General features: G+C 37.4%; 1 protein-coding gene across 3 annotated transcripts in view; it reads right to left on the bottom strand.

Moving 5' to 3' along the window:
• USP15 (ubiquitin specific peptidase 15) overlaps nt 1-15,101 on the bottom strand; it is a 131,818-nt gene that overhangs the window by 91,232 nt on the left and 25,485 nt on the right. For all 3 annotated transcript variants that reach the window (XM_061130997.1, XM_061130986.1, XM_061131025.1), the window contains exon 3: nt 2,444-2,574. In XM_061130997.1, the coding sequence (XP_060986980.1) occupies nt 2,444-2,574 (131 nt within the window). The remainder of the gene's footprint in view (nt 1-2,443; nt 2,575-15,101) is intronic.

Genomic DNA, 15,101 nt, shown 5'->3' on the forward strand with positions numbered 1-15,101 from the left:
TAAGCTGAATGCTTGATATTTTAAGTGAGACATTTAGTGATGATTTGAGGCCTAGGAAGATGGTTAACTTTGTTTCTACGTGAGAGTAGGGGCATTACCAATTCTAGATTTCTTAATGCAATCAGAAATTAGTAAAATTTGAAGTTGGGCTTCAGATTCTAAAAAACCAGTCAACTCTATTCTTTTAAGTAAGTTCTACTGACATATGTGGGTCCACTGGGATCAGAAGCATAGCAAAAATGGAAATTCCCAGACTTACTGATTTAAACTAAGATCGTGGCATCTGGTCCCATCACTTCATGGCAAATAGATGGGGAAACAGTAGAAACAGTGACAGACTTTATAAAGAAAGCTGAGTGCCAAAGAATTGATGCTTTTGAACTGTGGTGTTGGAAAAGACTCTTGAGAGTCTCTTGGACTGCAAGGAGATCCATCCAACCAGTCTATCCCAAAGGAAATCAGTCCTGAATATTCATTGGAAGGACTGATGCTGAAGCTGAAACCCCAATACTTTGGCCACCTGATGCGAAAAACTAACTCATTAGAAAAGACTCTGATGCTGAGAAAGATTTAAGGCAGGAGGAGAAGGGGACAACAGAGGATGAGATGGTTGGATGGCATCACTGACTCAATGGACGTGTCTGAGTATACTCTGGGAGTTGGCGACGGACAGGGAGGCCTGGCATGCTGCAGTCCATGGGGTTGCAAGGAGTCCGACACGACTAACTGACTGAACTGAACTGAACTGATTTAAGTTTGAAGGAAGACATTTTAATAGGTACTCTAGATAATTTAATATAACCTAAAGTTTGAAAATTATTTTACAAGTGAAGCAAATTCCAACCACCTCATTAAAAATAAATATATAGCCGCCTGGTAAACTTCTTGGGCTTCCCTGGTGGCTCAGATGGTAAACAATCTGCCTATATTTGGGAGAATCCAGGTTAAATCCCTAGATCGGGAAGATCCCTTGGAGAAGCGAATGGCTACCCACTCCAGTATTCTTGTCTGGGAAACCCCATGGAGAGAGAAGTCTGGCAGGCTTCAGTCAGACACAACTCAGCTACTAAGCAACAAGACTTCTTAAACTTTTTTTCCTTCTCCCTATATGAAGATAAAGAAGATTCTTCATCTTCTTTAATTTGCTTATCAGACATAGATTTCAAGAAATACCAATAAGGTCTCTTTCAAGAAGAAATGTCAAAGGAGTTGTCAGCTGATCAGTTTACTATATGATATTCTACATTTATTAAGGAAAAAACACGTGTCATTAATGTTGAATTAATACAAATTAACACATCTGAAGATATTCCAGACACAGGTTTTTCTTTACCCAGGAATAAAAGTCTTCTTCTAGAGAGTTTCACAGCTAAATATTTTATCCTTCAAATGGTCAAAACGCCCAGTTCTATGGGAATTATAGATAAAAATCATCGGCCATTATATATACATACACATATATGTGTGTGTGCTCAGCTGTGTCCGACTCTGCGACCCCATGGACTGCAGCCCTCGAGGCTCCTCTGTCCATGGAATTTTCCAGGTGAGATTACTGGAGCAATTATATATTATATATACTATATATATATATATATAATTTATTTATGGCTAGCATTCCTAGAAGAGATGATTCTTAACTTTAAATTGGCTATAAGACTGAGTGAAATTAAGGAACAAAACTAAACTGAACTAAATCAAAGGCATATTCACATTCTATTTAGAGAATAAAATTCAGTTCTATACCTAAATCACAGATATACAAATACAAACGGTTAATATATCAACTTTGTAGCATCAGTTTCAAGTAAATCCAATTATGGTTTGGTCTACTAGAAGTTTATATCCTTGTGTTATATAAATGGTTTTTTAATCATTTTTATGTGGAAATAAAATCAGATAAATAATTCTGCTCCACCTGACTACACTATCAAATACTTGTGTAAGGTTGACAGATCTACCTTAAGTACTGGGTATTATTCTACTATTGCAATACTTTCATAAATGACTTTTCAGTTCCCCAAAATAAAGAAAATGGGTCATTTTTGATGTTTCTAGACTGTAATTATAAAGCTTAAATCAGGATTAGAAAAATAACTGCATTTTCAAGTTTTAAGAAAATTTAAATATGTAAACTCACGTGGCTTTCTAAAAGATCCTGAACCTTGCTACCTCTGTCCTCATTTCCTCATCTATAAAACGGGGATAATAATACTTATCTCAGAAAGACTTTTTATGAGGATTAAATTAGTTAATAATGTATATGATGTGCTTCTATTAGTGGCTAGCATATAATACACTCTCCCTCTATGTGTGCTAGTGTACAGTAACATTTTGATGGTCTTTTTCTCCAAGATAATTGAAGAGGCTTCATAAGTCACGGAAATTAACAACAAAATAGGAACTGTTTAAGAAAAAATATTTCTATTCATTTCTTAATATGTACCTTTCGTGCTATTGGTTCCTGACCTTCCATCAATGTGTACCAGCTGACAAGTTTATTCCAGCCCTCAGTTGGCAACAGTATGTAATCCAATTCATCAATAAGGTGCTCCTTAAGTGACTGGGCATCGCCATCTACAACAGGGAAAATAAAATCAATACAGAAAAAGAAGCAATACTACATAGCTATAAATACTGTGGTCAAACATACTACAAATTATGTAAATTCATGAAGACTAATTCAGGTATTTAAATAATGAGTTTTGAAGGAAGCTCTGAAGAGGTTCACAAACTCAAATCTAGGCATTTCAAAATAAACTGTTGCTTTACAAAGTATGTACCATTAGTCAACCAACAGTGTTTTAAAAAGTAACTTTTCTATTATTGAACTCTTAAAGAAATACTAAACTGTTGGTCAGAGGATCCCAACAAAGAGTGTTTCCCAAATATTTTGAGTATCAGAGATCTGTCACACAGTAATAGTGATCACTCCATCATCAGCTGATGAAGAACATTCAGAAGCAAACTGATAACCTTTTACAATGATACCAAAGCACATGGGCTGAGAACCATGATGGAAATCACAAAAGGTATCTCACTGCTCCAGAGAGTAATTACTCATTACTCAAGAGAGTCCACAATCTAGATTCCTCCACAGATCCAGAGCAGAGGTAGTTGTTCAATTATGGTTCTAATTCTATGATCCATTTTTAAAATTCCAGCTGAACAGGGCAGGCCAGAGATCTAGAAGCAATACTGTGAGCTGTACCTATATCACAGTCCTAATCTGAGACTCACTGATTATTATTTGGTCCTTTACTTGAATTTCCAAAGTGTGGAAAACAGAAACAAATAGTTTACTGAGTTATCTGTAAATAACTCAAAAATATAAAGAAGATTTTCTCATTCTGAGTCAGCCCTGAATTAACAGACATGGGAAGCAAAATTGTTCCAGGCAGCATTTCAATGGTAAAGTACTACTTTTAACTAGATACAATGATATAAATCAAGAAGCAAGAGAAATGCTTTAAAAAAAAATTATTTACTCTATGTAGGATCAATCTATGGTTACAAAATCATACAAACCTTTGAGGAAAAACTATGTTTCATATAGAACAGAAATGAGAAAACTCTGAATTTTATATGAACTTCAACAGCTGGTACAAAGTAACTATTAATTTTAAAGCTCAGTTTAAAAAATTCTTAGTTGTAACTTTATTAAATTCTTGACGAAACTATTTGGAACAAATTTTCAGAGCCCTCTGAAAGTGAAACTCTCTCATGCATCATGTACTAAGTCATGTTATAGCAGATGATCATGTTATCTCAGTCAATTCTCAAAACAATCCTATAAGATGAATATCTATTTTAGACTAAAAAATACATTCATTGCAGCACTGTTTATAATAGCCAGGACATGGAAGCAACCTAGATGCCCATCAGCAGATGAATGGATAAGGAAGCTGTGGTACATATACACAATGGAATATTACTCAGCCATTAAAAAGAATTCATTTGAACCAGTCCTAATGAGATGGATGAAGCTGGAGCCCCTTATACAGAGTGAAGTAAGCCAGAAAGATAAAGAACATTACAGCATACTAACACATATATATGGAATTTAGAAAGATGGTAATGATAACCCTATATGCAAAACAGAAAAAGAGACACAGAAATACAGAACAGACTTTTGAACTCTGTGGGAGAATGTGAGGGTGGGATATTTCAAAAGAACAGCATGTATACTATCTATGGTGAAACAGATCACCAGCCCAGGTGGGATGCATGAGACAAGTGCTCCGGCCTGGTGCACTGGGAAGACCCAGAGGAATCGGGTGGAGAGGGAGGTGGGAGCGGGGATCAGGATGGGGAATGTGTGTAAATCCATGGCTGATTCATATCAATGTATGACAAAACCCACTGAAATGTTGTGAAGTGATTGGCCTCCAACTAAAAAAAAAAAAAAAAAAAAAAAAAAATACATTCAAAGAAAGCAAGTAAACTGCCCAAAACATTCACACAGAAAATTGCAGGTACTATGAAAGGTACCATCATGGAAAATACTTTTATCTCAGCTGATTTTCAAAACAATATTATGAAGTAGATAGCTCCATTTTACTTAGTAAATAGATTCAGGTATTGATTAACCTGCCCAAGCTCACATACAGAAAATTGTAGGCTAGACTCAAACATGTATCTATTTACACTAATATCCATTTTCTTTCCACTATAATCGGCTGCTTCAAAATAAATTTAGGGAAAGAAAACAAGTTTAAAAATTAAGACTTCTATGTTATTCTCCACAATAATTCAAGAGTCTGGGTAAATGATTTTATTACGTAACAGAATCAAACAGTAATTTATATCTAGTTGTTGTTTAGTCACTAAGTTTTATCCAACTGTTTTGCAACCCCATGGACAGCAGCCCACCAGGCTTCTCTGTCCATGAGATTTCCCGGGCAAGAATACTGGAGTGGGATGCCATTTCCTTCTCCAGGGGGTCTTCTCGACCCAGGGATCAAATCCATGTCTCCCACACTGGCAGGCAGAGTCTTTACCACTGAGCCACTTGGGAAGCCCTTAAAGTGGATAAAACAAAATGATCAATTTTTGAATCATTTTTAAGGGAGGAAGAACCACCCTAAACACAGAACCTCTCATTTTTGTTACTTCTGTTTTTGATATAAAATTGATATCAAAACTGCTGAGATTTAAAATGTAAAATTTGTTGTGACATAGCAATACAAGTGTGAAATCATCATTACCAAAATGATAAAAATATCCATCAGCATCTCCCCTCATCCCCTGGCCAAAAAGGTTTCCCTGTAGTCCTTTTTTGGGGTGTAATCCCTCCTTTCTGTCCATCCAGGTTCACTGTCCTGTGCCCTGAAAACTGCTTATCTGTGTTGTCCAACTGTAGACTAATTTGCATTTTTTAGATTATATAAAATTGGTATGTACTGCTTTATTTGGCATCATTTATGTTGCATCACTATCTTGAAATCCATCCATATTTTTATGTTTCAAGAGTTCATTCCTTTTAATTGCTGAGTAGGATTTCATTACTTTATATGAACATTCTGTAATTTCTTTATTCATTCAGCTACTGACAGGCATTTTGGACTGTTTCCAATTTTCTCTACAACAAGTAACACTGATATGAACACTTATAAGTTTTCTCTTCATTTCTCTTGAGTAAATACCAAGGAGTGGAATGATTGGTTCCTATGGTAAATGTATAGTTAGCTTTTTAAAAAACTGCAAGACTATTTCATTACCCAAAATTGCATATGAAAGTTCTACTTGCTCTACAGCCTCATCAATACTTGGTATGGGTTTATCTTTTAAATTTTAATTTGAATCACTGTAAATGATTCAAATCATGCACAGTGGGACCTCATTGTGGTTTTAATCTTCATTTTTCTAATGACTAGTGATGTTGAGTATTTTTACATGTGTTTTCTGAAAACACCACCTTCTCTGGTGAGGCATCTGTTTAAGCCTTTTGTCTACTTTTTCCACCGGGCTTTATGGAATTCTTTATTCTGCACATACTTTATCAGCTAAGTAATTTGCAAATACTTTCTCCCACACTGTGGTTTATCTTTTCATTCTCTTAACAGTGTTATCTGAAGAAGCTTTTGTTAGTGATGAATTACAAATTATCAATTTTCCCCTTTATCAATCATGCTTTTTAATTTATACTTAAGAAATTTTTGCCTAACAGTGTCACAAAAATCTCCTAATTTTTTCCTAAGAGTTTCATAGTTTTGGTTTTTACATTTAAGTCTATGGTGTGTTTTGAGTTAATTTTGTACATGGTGCTGGGTACAGGTCAAAGTTCATTTGTTTATGGCAAATAGATACTTAACGCTCAAGCAGCATTCATCTATTTAAAAGACTTCACTGAATTTCTCTTACATTTTTATGTAAAATGAATTGGCCATATATTTGTGGGTCTACTACTGGATGCTCTAATATGTTCAACTGATTTTTATCTCACACTATAAACAAATATTAACTTAAAATTGATCAGAGACAGAAATGTAACAGCCAAAACTCAAAAACTCTTAGAAGAAAACATGTCTTTTCTGATGCAGATGTTTTCTGCAACAAAATCACAAGCAACCAAAGAAAAAAAATAGATAAACTGGATTTCATCACAATTAATTTGCACTTCAGAGGCACCATCAAGAAAGTAAAAGACACACACAGAATGGGAGACAATTTTTGGAAACCTTGTTTGATAAGGGACTAGTATCCAGAATACATAAACAACTTTTAAAATGTAATAGTAAACATACAAATAACCCAATTAAAAAATGAGCACAGGATCTGAATATTTTTCCAAAACAGATATAAGCAACGCAGATATGATACTTAACATCATTAATCATTAGGGAAATCAAAATAACAAACAGATATTAAAATAACAAATACAAATCAAAGTAACAATAGATATCAGTTCATTGGAAAAGACCCTGACCCTGGGAAAGACTGAAGGCAGGAGGAAAAGGGGGCTAAAGAGGGTGAGATGTTTGGATAGCATCACTGTCTCAAAGGACATGAGTTTGAGCAAACTCCAGGAGACAGTGAAAGACAGGGAAGGCTGGCACCACAGGGTTGCAGAGAGTCAGACCTGCCTTAGCAACTGAACAACCACCACCATTTCATACCCATTAGGATAGCTATAATATAAAAGAATAGACAATAATAAGTGTTGGCAAGGTGTGGAGGAACTGGTACCCTACTTGCTGCTGGTGGGAATGTAAAATGATGCCAACTATTTTGGAAAAGTTAAGCAATTCCTCAAATAGTTAAACACAGAGTTACTATATGACCAAGAACACACCTACACAAAAATTCATACATGAATAGTTCATGAATGAATTATTCACTCATAGCCAGAAAGTAAAAACAACCCAAATGTCTGTCAGTTGATGAACGGATAAATTAAATGTGGCATATCTCCATACAATGGAAAATTAGCCATCCACTAAAAAAAGAATAAAATACTGATTCATGACACATGAATGACACTTGAAAACTTTGTACCAAGCAAAAGAAGTCCAATGCTATGGCCACATATTGTTTGATTCCCTTTAGATGAAATGTTCACAAGCAGAGAATTCAGAGACAGAAAATGTATTAATGACTGCCTGGGGCTGGGGTCTTGAGAGGGGATGAAGAGTGACTGCTAACAGATACGACGTTTCCTTCTCGAGTGATGAAAATTTTGTGGAATTAGACGATGGTGATGGTTGTAAAACTATGAATATAAAAAAAGAAAGCCAGTGAATTACAGAATTTCAAAGGATGAATTTTATGGTGTGGCAAAGAGTTGGACATGACTGAGTGACTGAACTGAACTGAATTTCTATCTCATTTTTTAAAACGCCTACTAGGAATGTGATTTGAAATTGTGTTGAATCTGTAGACTGAGTGGAGGAATTAAACAATACTGAGTTTTCTGATCCAATAACATAATTTATCTATTTAGGCTTTAATTTATCACAGCAATATCCTGTACTTTTTAGTTTACATGTATTATAGATTTATCTGCATTTTATATTCTGGTGCCATTATAAAACATATTTTTAAAATTTAAATTCATGTTAGTTCATTTTCAGTGCACAAGAAACACAACTGGTTTTTGAGTAATGGTCTTGTATCCTACAGGCTAATTTCATTTATTAACTCTAGAAGGTTTCTTTTTGTAGATTTTATTTTCTACATAGACACATGTATTCGTGAATAAAGGAAGACTTATTACTTCTTCCTATACAATCTGTATGTCTTTTACCTTTTCTTTTTATTACACTCTCTAGAACCTCCAGTACAATCCTGGCTTAAAGAGTTGAGAGTAGACATTCTTGTTTTTCCCTGATTTTAGAGGGAAAGCACTCTGTCTTTCACTGTTGGGTATGTCATCTGTAGACGCCCATTTTCATAGATGCCCATTCTGAGGTTGAGGAAGTTTCTTTGTATTCTACTCTTTCATCTAGTATTTTGGTAATGTTTTTTCTATATATCTATCCTCTTTATTTTTGGACCTGATTTACTAAAATTTTGTTAATAACAGATGCATCTATGTTCATCAGGGGTATACTGGTTGAGAAATTTTTTCCCTTGAAACGTCTCTCTTAGACTTTGGTATCAAAGTAACGCTGGTTTCATTGCATGAAGCAGTCTCTCCTAATTTCTGAAAAGAGCTTCTGCTGAACTGGCGTAATTCTCTCAAACAGCACTGGCAGAACTCACTAGTGGCACCATCAAGCTCTGATGTTTTCTTTGTGAGGAGATTTTAAACTACAAATTCAACTTCTTTAATGGATACAGGGCTCTTCAGAGAATTCATTCTTTTGGAATCAGCTTTATTAGTTTTCACCTTTCAGGAAATATTTCTTTATTGTCCTTTTGCTATTTGTAGATTTCTGTACAGATGTCACCTCTCTTGTTCGATATTGGTGGTTGTGTCTTTTACCTTTCTCTTGTGATCAAACTAGGTCTTTATAAATTTTATTATCTTCATAAAGAACCAGTCTTTGGATTCATTGATTTTCTCTATTTTTCTGTTTTCCCTTTATTTGATTTCTGTTCTGAACTTAGTATTTCTTTTCTTCTGCTTGATTTAGTTTAATTTGTTCTTATTTTTAGTTTCCTGAGTCAGAAACCAAGGTCACTGATTTGAGACCTTTCCTTTTCCTTATGCATGTTAAAAGAGCTATAAATTACCCTCCACATACTATTTGCCTTCCACAAATTTTTACATGCTTTGTTTTCACTTTCATTTAGTTAAAAATACGTGCTAATTTCTCTGAGTCCTCTCTGACCCATAAGTCACACAGAAGTATGTCAGTTTTCAAACACCTGAATATGTTTCCCCTCTCAGTTGTTATTATTCCCCTAGAGTAAGAAAACATCTTCTGTATGATTTAACTCCTGCTAACTTCACTGAACCAGGTTTTATGCATAATACAGTTTATCTAAATGCGTCATGTGAACACCAAAAAGAATTTTTATTCTGCTGTTGTTCAGTGGGAATACAGTAAGTCTTCTACACATGAACAGTTTCCATTTCAAGAGTGTGTTCATAAGTCCAACAAGGTTAGCCTAGGTATCTAACAAATACAACTGGCTATACAGTACTACCCTATAGATATTAGTGTAGATTTACAACACTAATGAGAGTGTTTACACCATTATAGATAATAGTGTTTTTTCCCACATAAATAATATTTAAAAAAAACACACACACAAAATAAGGAGAACATTTTGAATCTTATAGTACACCACCCTGAAAAGTACAGTAGCACATAGAGTACAACCGCCGGCACACAGGGGCTGGCACAGAGTGAGCAGGCGAGCAGAGTTACTGACGGAGGCAGGCGAGGAGGTGGGAGATGATAAGAGCTGAAAGACCGTCGGCAGCAGGAGGCAGAGGGCAAGGTGCCATGTCACTCGTGCTTGATGCTGATGACACAGGTTCTGGGTCCTTGCTCGATTCAATTCTATCTACCCTGTTGAAAAAATGATCCAGTGATGTCTGGGTAAGTAGTTCTCTTTTTTCTTGTCACAGATGACAGAGTAGCACTGGACTGCATCAGAACAGCAGTGGCAACCTTCATGTACCATTCTACACTTGGGTCCCACGCCTCAAAAACTAGCAGTGCCTCCTCAAAGAAAACCGTTCGCCATTTCATGTGTCATGAATCTCTTCGATTCTTCACTTATTTCTTCTTCCTCTTGTCTCTCTTCATCCTTTCTCTGGGCCTCCAATCCCATGAGGTCTGTATTAGTAAGCTCCTCATTTTGCACTGGAGAAGGCAATGGCACCCCACTCCAGTACTCTTGCCTGGAAAATCCCATGGACGGAGGAGCCTGGTGGGCTGCAGTCCACTGGATTGCCACGAGTCGGACACGACTGAGTGACTTCACTTTCACTTTTCACTTTCATGCACTGGAGAAGGAAATGGCAACCCACTCCAGTGTTCTTGCCTTGAGAATCCCAGGGATGGGGGAGCCTGGTGGGCTGCCGTCTATGGGGTCGCACAGGGTCGGACACGACTGAAGCGACTTAGCAGCAGCAGCAGCAGCATTTTGCACAGCAAGGAGGTCAATGAGGTCATCCTCTTGCAGATCTAGCTCCAATTTTTTCCTGAGGGTCACTAAGTGGCTGAAGACCTCTGTTGACTCTCTGTCCACCTCAAAACCATGAAAATGATGGGTAAAGGTTCTTCCAAATCCCATTCATGATGACAACCAAACATCACACCAAGCAAAGTCAATGTCTTTTATGGAGTTTGTACGTGGTACAGCCCTTCCAAAACTGTTGCAAGGTTGTTCCTGATATATGTCACTTGCCTTTATTGTCTGACAAAAAGTGCAATTTGAATAATATTTCTTGAAAGTCACTATAACCTCCTGGTCCACAGGCTGGATAACTGACATAGTATTTGGTGGCAGATACACACTGGGATGAAAGCCATCCATGAATGGAGGGTGGCCGAGAGTATTGTTGAGCAGCAAAAGGATGTTGAATGGGATGTCTTTCTTCAAGCAGTATTTCTCAACTCTGGGATAAAATGGTGCAAAAACCAATTCTGGAAAATGGCCTATGTAACCTAGGCTTTGGGGTTTCTCTTCCACAAAAACGAAGAGAGCCCCTGGCTGTTTTTAAGGGTTCTTGGGTTCTCTGGATAAGACACTAAAAAATGCTCTGGCTTCATACTGCCAGAAGCACTGCCACCAAACAAAGAGAGTTGGCCTATCCTTTAGTGCTTTATAGCCTGGCACCAACTTTTCTTTCTTACTGATATAACTTTGGTCTGAATTCCTCTTCCAGTACAGTCCTCGCATCCACATTAAAAACCTGCTATGGTAAATACGTTCCTTCATCAATAATTTCTTCAAACATTTCAGGAAATTTCCAGGCATGTGCCATACCTACACTCGCTGCCTCGGCACTCACCTTTACATTGTGAAGCTTGGCTCTAGCCTTGAATCGATCAAAGCAGTCATGGTTGGCTTTAAAAGATGTGCCTTCTGATTCTTCACCATGTTTCTTCTTCAAGTCTTCATAAGGCTTTTAACTTTCTCTTGCATCAGCATTAAACTGAGAGCGACTCAGCTGACACTGATCCTGCATTCACATACTGAGAAGTTTCTCCATCTCCTCCATCACTTTTTCACACTGGTATTACTGTCAACATCACTGGCATGGCATACTTCACATGTTCCAAGACTGAATGATTCATATTATAAGAATAAGTGATCTTTACCACCTTTTTGCCTTGCTCCACTCTCTCAATTATTTTCACTTTTGTTTCCATTGTTATTGCTTGGTGCTTCTCAGCAGTCCCAGCTACATCACCGCTGCTTTTATGCTTGCTTCTGAACATCCTGGGCTTGAAATAAAGATACCGCACCAGTGTACTCTGTACAGTACTTTACAGTCAAGTACACAAAGCACAGCCACTTGCAAAGGATGCGTGCATGTAACAGCGTATTCCGGACACGTGAACCAGCTTACATAACTGGACACGTGAATGCATGTACACATCTTTGAAGATTCACGGTTAGTATGTAGGGAACATACTGTATTCTATAAATGTCAGTTAGGACAAGCAGATTGATTTATTTCCTTACTACTTTTTTGTCTACACGTTTTCTATTATTTATGGAGAGAATAATACTGAAATATCCATTATATAGTTGTGGATATTTTTCTACTTCTCCTTGTGGTTCTGGCAGGTTTTGCTTCACATATTTTCAAGTGACGCCATTAGATGGGTATATATTTAGGATTATTATGTTTTTTTCTTAATGAACTGTCCTGGCCCGTTTACAATTATGAAATGCACTTTTATCCCTGATAATGTTCTCTGTTCTAAATCTTAATGTCTGATATTAAAATGGCCACTCCAGCATTCTTTTGATTATAGTGCTATATATGTTCGGTTCAGTTCAATCACTCAGTTGTGTCCAACTCTTTGCAACCTGATGGACTGAAGTTAATATGTGTCTTAGTTTTCTACTGCTAACAAATAACCATAGTAGTTTAAAACAATACCTATTTATATTCTCACAGTTCTGTGGGTCAGAAGTTCAGGTGAGTTCAACTGGGCTTTCTACTTAGGGTCTTAGAAGAGGAAATCAAGATGCCAGACAGACCTCTCTCCTATTTGGAGGCTCTGGGAAAGAATCTACCTCCAAGTCCATTCAGGTTGCTGGCAGAATCTAGATCCTCACGGCTACAGGTATGAGGTGCCTGTTTTCTTGCTGGCTAGAGGCACAATTCTCCTTGTCCCTAGACAACACCTGTCTTCCTTTTCACATAGCCCCCTCCATTTTCAAATCAGCAATGAGTTCTCATGCTTTAAATCCTAACTTCTATAGCTACCAGCCAGAGAAAGCTCTGCTTTCAAAGGGCATGTATCATCAGATAAAGCTCACTGGGGTAATCTCCCTTTTGTCATATAACATAAATAATCACAGGAATGATATCCTATTCTCAGGTTCCACTCACATTCAAAGGGGAGATGGTTATATAAGAGTGAGGATGACTGGAGGTTAGTCTTAGAATCTTTCAATCTCTATTTGTACTTTGTATTTAAGGTGGGTTTCTGGTAGACAGCATACAGTTGGGTCTTTATTTTTTATTCCAATCTTACAGTCTCTCCCTCAAATTTACATTAAACACAACTGTTCACAGAGCTGGGTTTAAATCTACCATCTCACTTGCTACTTGCTTTGTGTTTGTTTCATCTGCTTTGTGTTCTTCTCCACTTAAAAATTTTTTTTAAACATTGCTATTTCTCCTTATTATGCATTATATTTTCTGCTTCTTTGCATTCTGGCTACTATCTGTTTAGATCCAAGATATTAAAAATTTTATCTTGTTGGATGGATGCTGGTTATTTTTGTATTCCTGCTTCCCAGGTGGCATGTGGTGAAGAGTCTACCTGCCAATGCAGAAGATGGAAGAGAGGCGGGCTCAATCCCTGGGTGGGGAAGATACCCTAGAGAAGGAAATGGCCACCCACTCCACTATTTTTGTCTGCGGGATAAAAATTCCAGGGACTGAGGAGTCTGGTAGGTTGCAATAGATGGGGTTGCAAAAAGTCAGACACAACTGAGCATGCATGCGCATGCACACGCGTGCGCACACACACACACACACATGCACACAAATACTTTTGCGTTCTGTTCTAAGATGCAGTTAAGTTACTTGGAAATAACTGCTTTCAATTTAGAAGGACAAGAGGATTCATTTTGCCCTTCTATAGAGGCAAACCCATTCTCTGCAGTCTACTCCATGATTGATAACATTTTCCACTCTGGCTACTGTGAACACATTATTCTTGCTCCTTTATGAGTGAAACCGAGGGTACTCATCAGTTAGATCCATTAAACTATAATTTCTTAATAAACAGTGAATTGTAACCTGCTTTCACTGATCAAGCTCACTTTAATTGTTTTCACAAAAACTCGCAAGTCCTCCAAGTTTCATAAAGTCTAAAAATAAGATATTTTCCTGAGATGTTTTTCAGGAACTTGCAATCGGCTGCGTTCAGTTCTAGGTAGAGCTAAGATTAAGACCATTAACTGCCTAGTTGGGCTTGGATGAAGTGTCCGCTTGGTGACCTTTTGACGTGAGAGGGCCCACAATTCCACCCTCAGAACATGCTAACGCCTCCATTTTCTGAACATGTGTCTCATGGAGAAGCAAGTAGCTTAGCTGCATCTGCACAAGAATGACCCACTTTCTTCTTATCATCAATTACCCTTCCCCATGCTCTGCATACCTTGGACTACCCTGCTTCTTTATTTCCACAAATACCCTGAGTCCCTTGCTATCAGGTAGGTGAATCTGAGAGTGGTTCTCCCAACTCCCCACTTGGTTGCCTCACAAATAAATCCCTTCCCTGATGCAAACTTTGCCATCTCAGCATCTGGCTTATAGCACATCTGGCAAATGAACCTGATTTGGTCACATGAACCTAAATGATTGCTCTAATTCTTTTGGATAATTCTTTTCTTGGCCTTGGGTAGCGTGTTAACACACATGCACTAGTCAACAGTCAGCTGAAGACTTAGAAGAGTCTTCAGCGGTTTCTGTAGATCTCTAGGTCTCTCTCTCTCCTTACGTGCTGCTCATTCCTCTCTGGTCCTCTGCCCTGGAAACTCTGGCCACCTTGGTCTCCCTGGAATCCAAACTCTTTTCTCAACTAAGGGAGGTTGCTAGGCTTTGCGGGTCCCCCCTTCTGTGCTGTGTCTTGGAAACTCTCTCAGTACAGTAAGCTGAGGAAAACACAGGGCTCATTTCATTTGTTTCAGACTTCTCAGGGATCACTGTTCTTCACTGCCTGGTGTCCAACGTTTTGAGAACCACTGTTTCATATATTTTGTCAGGGTTTTGGTTCATTTAAATGGAAAGATAAGTCTAGTCCTTGTTATTCCATCTAGACCAGTAACGAAAGTTCTGGTATTTAGGTTTTATTCTCTTTAAATGCCACCAGAGTTTTAGAAGAGCTGGCAAGTATTAATAGTAAGGGTTGTAGAAAAATAATCCAAAAATCCAAGAATGTAAACATATACCACTGCTCCCCAACTAAAGAAGTTATGTGTCTGTTAGCAAAATAATACACAATAGAGCATTT

This window comes from Dama dama, chromosome 3, assembly GCF_033118175.1.
Source record: "Dama dama isolate Ldn47 chromosome 3, ASM3311817v1, whole genome shotgun sequence".
NCBI classification, from domain to species: Eukaryota; Metazoa; Chordata; class Mammalia; order Artiodactyla; family Cervidae; genus Dama; species Dama dama.